The 8,539-nt window shown below is 43.0% G+C and overlaps 1 protein-coding gene across 1 annotated transcript; it reads right to left on the reverse strand.

Annotated features, from left to right (window-relative positions):
* Positions 1-6,721: 6,721 nt before the first annotated feature.
* Positions 6,722-7,294, reverse strand: LOC308664396 (twist-related protein 2-like; the record flags this gene model as incomplete). The annotated part of the gene is made up of 1 exon (XM_081321620.1): positions 6,722-7,294. One exon carries the CDS (start codon positions 7,292-7,294, stop codon positions 6,722-6,724), a length of 573 nt encoding a protein of 190 aa, XP_081177746.1.
* Between the last annotated feature and the right edge of the window lie 1,245 nt (positions 7,295-8,539).

An 8,539-nucleotide genomic window follows, 5' to 3' on the forward strand; every position in this document is an offset into this window, starting at 1 on the left:
ACAAAATGGATAAGATGGATCAAGGATCTGAGTCAATCATCAATCATCTTCCTGTGTTTCTCAATAACAGAACTTGTGCAACTATATCCTGGAACGTCATGTGCTTGGTCACTCATTGGAATGTGAGAGTTGCTATCTGGTGGAGAAATGTTTTATTTATTTCTGTGTTCTGTTGTAGCCTGGCAAGTAGGATTGACTTGATGTTCAAACTGAGCTCTGCTTTTGTATTTGTTGGTTTATGACTTTTGTAAAAAAAAAAATCTGTCTTGTTTCTTGCGTACAATTTTGACTTATTTGATTAACAGTTACACAAACATAAAAACCTGGTCTCGTTGTGTGGCAGAAGAGAGGTGGAAGACAGTCCCTTGCTGGCTGCATTCAAGCAAAGAGTAGAAAGCTGTCTGCCTGGGATGTTTTAATTTGGGTTCCTACACTGAACATGGGGTTTGACCTGAATATCCTCAATGGTCACCTTCAATTCCAGGTTTATCTGAACAGGGATTAATTCTTGGACTGACACAGGATAGCCATACATGTATATTAGCTACAGTGAACTCTAAAATGCAAATAGTGTACCATGCAGTAAAATTGGAATAAAGGCATGTAACTATGAAGGTGTTGTGGGTGGAGGTTGGAAGTATACCGGACTGCCAGAAATCCACCAAGGTAGCCAAGAAGACCTAAGACAATATCTGTTGAGAAGATATCTTATGTGAGCTCCAAAAGTGTGAATTAAAGCTAAATATAAGAGATGAGAACATGGCGGCATCCATCAGATTATAGGGAGGTCTCCTTTGATCAGGAAAAGTGACTTTCTAGGGCTTCTGATTTATGCATTTATTTGTCAGAATTATATCCTACCTTTCCTCTAGGATCGCAAGGTAACAGATGTAGCACTTCCTTAACACATACTGGCTCAGGATAGGACTTTTTTTTCCCTACCTGACTGGAAGGACTTAAGACTTTCCATATGTAACATTTGTGTTTTCCCAACGAGTATATCTTCCCCAAGGACATATGGCATGTTTAGATTTATTCATTTATTTGGTTTTTATCCAACCACTATTACTTTGTAAATAACTCAAGGCAGCAAACATAATATTCCCTATGCCTATTTTTCCCACAACAGCAACCCTATGAGCTGGGTTGGGATGAGAGAGGGTGATGGACTTAAAGTCACCCAGGTAGTTTTCATGCCTAAGGCAGGACTAGAACTCACACTCTCCTGGTTTCTATGTCTACACCCGAAGCACTATACCAGACTGATGCTGATGGACAAATGAAGATTCACTGTGTGCTAAACAGGCATCTGTGTTGGCAATATAGATTAGTGAGCAATTGGCTGAAAGGGCTGCCTGTGAAACAGTGAAAAACTCTGGGCAGAGCAATGCCTATTAATGCAATCAAATTTTCACATGAAAAAATTCCAGGTGCTGCCTTTATATCAAATATATAATAACAGAAAGAAATACTGGCAGTTCCAGAACCTAAAAAAGTCTGGACTTTCTCTTGCCCTGAGTCTGATTAGGATATTTTCTCTTTTCTGAGTACAAAGGGGGAAAAAACAACAAATGCCCTAAATAGTAATGATCAGATTTCAGCTATTGTTTATTAAGAATAGCAATACCAATAGTGCTTAGACTTATATACCGCTTCATTGTGCTTCACAGCCCTCTCTAAGTGGCTTACAGAGTCAGCCTATTGCCCCCTAACAAACTGGGTCCTCATTTTACCAACCTCGGAAGGATGGAAAGGCTGAGTCAACCTTGAGCCGGTCGGGATTGAACTGCCGGCAATTGGCAGTCATTATCATTAAGAAATTATGTTTAATACATGAACTGGAGTAGGACTGAAGGCTGGGGTTCACATGTCAAATTAAATTCCTTTGGAAGCCCTGCTTTGCCTAGGTGGGAATGTTAAGCCCAGGCAAAGTAGATTGTGTTGCTTGGGTACAATTCTACTTGAGTGGTGTATATATAACTAGATTAGGTTGCAGGATGATCCTTATTTTATCTGAGGGACAAAGTACAAGCAGCTCACATCTCTCACTTGCATGTTAGAGGAATGATGAACAGCAGATATTGACCAGAAGGCCACCAATTTCTACTCAAGTACGGCCACCAACATGGAGAGGACATCCCAACTTGAGCTCCATGCAAATGCCAATTTGTTACTTAATTCTGAGCCTAAAGAACTCACTTTTCTCCATTCCTCCTCTATAGCTTCCTGTGTCTTTTTCATGCATGTCGTAATTTTTTGGTTTAGAAGCCTGGGACGGGGTCTGTATTCCACTCTCTTTTTTAAATCTGTCTGTCTGTCTGTCTACCTACCTACCTACCTACCTACCTACCTACCTACCTATCTATCTATCTATCTATCTATCTATCTATCTATCTATCTATCTATCTATCATCTATCCATCCATCCATCCATCCATCTGCTTTTGATGTGAATTTCTTAAGGAGTTAAAACTAATGCATTTAAAGTAAATGAACGAGTGGTTCTAGAGCAGATTGCTGGTCACTGATCTATTTTTCTTTGGTTTGGGGATTTTATTTTTATTTTTCATAAGAGGAGGGAATGACTCAACTTTAACCAATTTGTGGGTTGGTATTGTCTTGACCCATCTACTTGCAATAGGACCTAACCACATCCTGAAGGTTCAGAAAAATGCTCCTGGGATTGATAGCTATCTGCCCCTTTTTCCTGGAGTACAGATTGCTCAATATATGAGAATGAGCAAATTCTGATATCGCTATTGTTCAAGAGAGCACAGAAGCAGCAAGAAGGGACACTTTGAATCCAAGGTTCATGTGAGTTAGATCAGGTCTCCTTTCCCAGGTTCTTCTCTGCCCAACGCAATCCTGGAGAGCAACCACCTTTTCCCCTCAGCTCTCATTATTCTCTTTTATTCCCAACCCTGTCCCTAATTTTTAGCAATGCATGGATCATACACATCAAGAAGAATGTTCCAGCGTGTGCCAGTGTGACCTGGTGCTTTAACAAAAGGCCTTCCTGTCTGAGTGGCCTTTGTCAAAAGTAAGATGCCAACGGCCCTTTTATGAAAGGCAAGGAAAAAATGGGGGGAGGGGAGAGGAATAATTTCAGTCTTCCAGATCCCTACTTTTGGCAAAGCTGCGAAGTTTGAATGTGAAGTAAATATTTTCTCTATGCATCCTTCCAGGGCCAGAGCTTTTCCACTATAAACTTATCTTTGTAACGATCTGCATTCGGCAAGAATGTAGCATAGCTTTTGACTAGCATAATCAAAATTCATATTTGCTTTTGCTGTATATTAAACATTCCGCAATCTTTTTAAAAAAACAAACAAAAAAACAAAACAAAACCTGATTGGATACTTTTTGATTTTGACTGTATTGCAAAATCAGAATTGACCCTTTTTAAAGGTATTGGAAGCTGCTACAGGGAATGGCCGGTTAAAAAGAAAGATACAGCGAAGATTGCGGGGAAAGAGCCTGGGACGATCAAGGGTGTTGGTTTGATTTGCGGAGCTTGCTGCGACTTCTCTGAGAAATCGACAAAACGATGGCAGCGCAATCTAACATGAAAATCAGGTCTGGCGATTGCATCAAAGTGAAAGCCCAGGTGAAAGTTTTGCCATCAACTTGGGCCAGAATGAGTCTGAGCTGGTCCTTCACTACAACACTCGCTTTGAGAGTCGAGGGGATGTTAGGACCATTATTTGCAATTCCAAAACGTGTGGAGAATGGGGTATGGAGGTCAGGGAGGCAGCATTCCCTTTCCAACAGGGGGAAGAATTCAAGCTTTTTGTCTGCTTTGATGCCAAAAATGTCACTGTGAAGATGCTCAAGGGCGAGGAAATGAAGTTCCCAAATAGGTTGAAACTGGATACAATGGAATACTTTTCTATTGTTGGCGATGTTAGAATTAAATCTGTCAGATTTGATTGATCCCAACCCTTGTTTTGCACCCAGAAATAAAACTTGCATGAATAAAAAAAAGAAAGATACAGCAGGAAGCCTGGTTTGGCTATAGGATTTATAGTACCATTTTATGCAATTTGTGTAGTTTCTAGATGAGGTAAATTGGCCTTACATGTAAGTATGTATAAAACTACAGCTTTCATTTTTTAATGTGGAAGCCTGTGTCATTTATCTGTCATTAAGTGGTGTCTGTTGAGTTGCACACCGTATATGCCTTTTACCATATTGTGCATCATTTTGCAATTTATCAGAGCTCATGTATGTATACCTGCGTAATTTTTACTCTACTGGAGTGGTCCCCAACCTTTTGTGCACCGGAGACCGGTTCCGTGGAGAGAGGTTTTTCCACGGACCAGAGGGGGGCATGATTTTATGTAGTGCTTTTTTTGTAAAAGAAAAAGGTGCCGGAACTCACACATGTCATACAGCCTGCCTTGCCAACCCTACAAGGTTCCATCCAAAAAAAGGTGCTGGAACTCCGTTCTGAGCGTTCTATGACAAAAAAAGCCCTGGTTTTATATGCTACCTGCATTCTGCAGATGAGGCTTTGCTTGTTTGCGCGACCTGGTTTCTGGCATGCCATGGCCCGGTGCCGGTCCACAAACTGGGATTTGGGGACCTCTGCTCTACTGGCTGTAGAACTTTATTTGTAGCAACGGAGATTTCAGAATGCGATCACCTTTCAGGATAGTCATCTCCTAGGCAGTAACAAGTTTAAAGGCCTGTCCCGTGGAAATTGCTTCCTTCAAAAAGGCGAACGAAAGCTAAGATATGTTTAAATGTTTAAATACGTTTAAATCCTTGATCCCGCAAGGAAACGGAGCAGGAATTTGTATATTGATTCAGGCAACAAAATGTCCTAGGTTGGCATTTCATCAGAAGCAGAAAAATTGTGGGTATTTAGGTATTCCTGATCTAAAGTCATTGACACTTCTGGGTTGTCTGGAGTTTAATCTACATTAATGCTTGGGCAACCAAAAGAGAAGAGTTCTAGTGGACGCTTAGAGGGATGCGCTATTCATTTCTAATAATACTCACCCAAAGACACACACACGTGTGCGTGTGTGTTCATGTATGTATTATTTGAAATGAATAACGCAACCCTCTTTGTTTACATCAAACCAACAAGCCCTGCTATTTCTGATGCACAGTGTTTGAACCAATAGGTGCAGGAAATCTATACTTTATTTATTTATTTATTTATTTATTTATTTATTTATTTATTTATTTATTTATTTATTTATTTATCTATTTATCTATCTATTTATTTATTTATTTATTTATTTATTTATTTATTTATTTATTTATTTATTTATTTATTTATTTATTTATATTTTAATTCCATTTATATCCCGCCCTTCTCCGAAGACTCAGGGCGGCTTACAAGCTTAGCAATAGCCTTCATTCTATGTATATGCCTGCTTATTAGGGCTTTTGCCCCCCCCCCCCAAGCAGCATTATTACAAAGTCAGCTTATTGCCCCCAACAATCTGGGTCCTCATTTGATCAACACTTTGATCAACACTTATTCCTTATCAGTATATTGAGACAACAGTGGGTTTTCTCACAGAAAAAACCCCCCACAAATGGGTAAAAAGACTGTAAGGTAAAGGTTCCCCCGCACATGCGCGCTAGTCGTTTCCGACTCTAGGGGCCGGTGCTCATCTCCGTTTCAAAGCCGAAGAGCCAGCACTTGTCTGAGGACGTACCTTTATAGAAATGATGTGTGAAACATATAGTGATAGATAATATCTGAAGGGAGCATTATAGTGCTTTGTACACAAAAATGCTTTCTAGAAAGACTATATAAATGATAAAGCATTCAAAGAGGGATACCCCTCCAGGCTTGCTACTTTTCACGACAAGTAAATCTAAGCAGATCAAATAAAAATGCAGGTGAGTTGGCAGAGAGAGCTAGGAGCAAAGCTTCCCCGCCCCCAGGCTGAGATCAGTTTTGATGCTGTGATTCCAGAACAGTTCGACTAAAGGGCATGTTTAAATCACATCCAACAAAACCAGGCCTTTAAAGAAAGGAAAAAGAAAATCAGCCGATATGTTCACGCTATGCAATTGTGTCATGTTCTTTCTGAAGTCATTCCCACTGAATTCAATAGGGCTTGCTTTCAAAAAAACATTTGCTTTGGGCTGCAATGCTTGGAGCTTTGCCCAAAGGCTTAAAAATAGATATTTTCAGACTGGAAACACACGCTTAATAGATTCTTTTGTTTGGGGAGATGTCAGGGAGGCTGTATTGTTTGCCTTTGGTAGGGGTCTCTGTTGTCCAACCTGTTGCCTTCGCCTGCTAAGCGGGTTATGCTGACAGGTGATGGTGGAACAAAAGTGAAAGCAAAATCTCCAGATATATCACTTTCAGAGCTCTTTTCCAAAAACAATCGCCTGCCTGTTGCAGCTGGACACTGCCAGGATCTCAAGTCAATCTGGAGATCAGGTCTTCGGACCTGGAAACACTTATTCCTAATTCCAGCTGTGGGGCAGTTGGCTTGAGTTGTTTCCTAATGGTGAAATTGACACTCTGCACATGGTCAAAGTCAGTGTCTTTGGCGGGGGGGGGGGGGCGGTTAGCATTAATGCCCGGTCAAGTGCTACATCCTGATTCCGAAACCAGAAAGAGGAGCTTTGTCCTCTCTCACCACTGGGATTTTCCCAGGGGAGTTGTAATGCTGGAAAAGGACAAGAGGCAGCTGGGGAGAAAAAAAGGAGTGGGGCGCAAGAGGAAACCTACCTGCTGTTGGACCTCAGTGGGATGCTGACATGGACCAGGCCCCTTCCATCCTCCAAACAGAGAAGGCGTAGCTGAGCCTCTCGTGGGCCAGGTAGTTGCAACTGGAGATCTTGTGGTCGAGCTCGTCACTCTGCAGGACCTGGTAGAGGAAGTCAATGTAACGGGCAGCCAGCTTGAGGGTCTGGATCTTGCTGAGTTTGTCCGAAGGCAGGGTGGGGATGATCTTGCGCAGCTCTGCAAAGGCGTCGTTGAGAGACTGGGTGCGCTGACGCTCCCGCACATTGGCGATCACCCGCTGCGTGTGCATGTCCTCAAAAGTCTGGGACACGGGACTGCGCTTGCTGCGCTTCCCCTGTGGCAAAGGGCTGCCGCTGTACTCTGGCGGGGCTGAAGTCAAGGGTTTACCTAGCTGGCTCCTCTTCCGAAGACTTTTCCTGGGCATCTTCTCACTTTCCTCCTCACTGGTTCCCAGGCTGCCTTCCGGTGAGTCTGGACACATGCTTTCCTCTTTCATCTTCTCCAAGTCAGCCTCCCTTCCCTTTCTGTGCCCAGGATGAGGAGCTGGACCTAGCAGGCCGCAGTGCATGTAAAGCCAATCAGGCTGAGCAAACTGCAGGATGGGGATCCCCACAAAGAGCTGATATTTGGAAGGCTTCGAATGGTTTTTTTGTTGCTCCAACCTTCAGTGATCTGCTTATTCACCTTCCTTTCCTCCCTCCTTTAGGGCTTCAAGAGAGGAGGGACATTGCTAAAAGTCTCGTAAAGCCCTTTACGGATAGGGTAGGGAGTTTGAGGGGAGGGACTGTGTGCAGACCAATACAACCGTGCACAATAATGCAAACATCAAGGGAGCTTATGGGTTCCAGATTGCCTTCCCTTCCTTTTTCCTCGGCATTCTCTCCTCTCTCTCTCTCTCTCTCTCTCTCTCCCCCCCCCCCCTCTTCAGCTCTGAGACACAGATGCTCCAACCGGCTGCCTGGATGCCAGAGGTCATTCCCTTCACCGGTTGTAATTGACAGGGAACTGCCGGCCTGACCCCCCCCCACCCTCAACTCTGCCCTCAAGGCTGATCTGTGGTGAAGGGTGCCATCTTCACTTCTGGGTAGACGGTTGTCTGCCTGTTGCTTTGAGGTTCCCACTTTGGGCTCGGAGAATCCAAAGCTCTCTCACGTGAGCGGACCTCTGTTTGAGAAGCTGCATCTCAGCATTTGAATTAAACAGAAGGCTTTTTTTTTAAAGGCTCCGCTTATATCGAAGAAACGCGGGGGGGGGGGTGTTGGCCCTGATTCTTGTTTGCTACTACTGTTTAGCATTTGCTTGCTCCCTACTCTACCGAAGAAGCATGTGATAATCATACACAGGTGATCCTTGACTTATAACCATTTGGTGAGTGACCGTTCAAAGTTACAATGGTACTAAAAAGTGACTTACAGCTAGTCCTCACACTTGCAACCGTTGCAGCATTCCCCACAATCAGATGAGCGAAATTTGGGCTCCTGGCAACTGGCATTACAATGGTTGCAGTGTCCCAGGGCCATCACGGGATCACCATCTGCAACATTCCAGCTGGCTTCCGGCAAGCGAAGTCAATGGGGGGGGAGCTAGATTCACTTAACGACCGCATGATTCGCTTAACAACTTTTTACTATGGTAAGCCACCTAGAGTAGCCCCAGAGTGAGGTAGATGGCAGACAAATAAATAACAAACAAAAATAAATAAAGGTAGTGATTTGTTTAACAATCATGGGCAAAAAAGGGTTGTAAAATTGGGCATGGCTCGCTTAAGAAGTGCCTTGCTTAACAACAGAAATTCTGGTCTTAATTGTCGTCG

Source organism: Vipera berus (genome assembly GCF_964194415.1).
Source record: "Vipera berus genome assembly, chromosome: 2".
In the NCBI taxonomy this organism is placed as follows: domain Eukaryota; kingdom Metazoa; phylum Chordata; class Lepidosauria; order Squamata; family Viperidae; genus Vipera; species Vipera berus.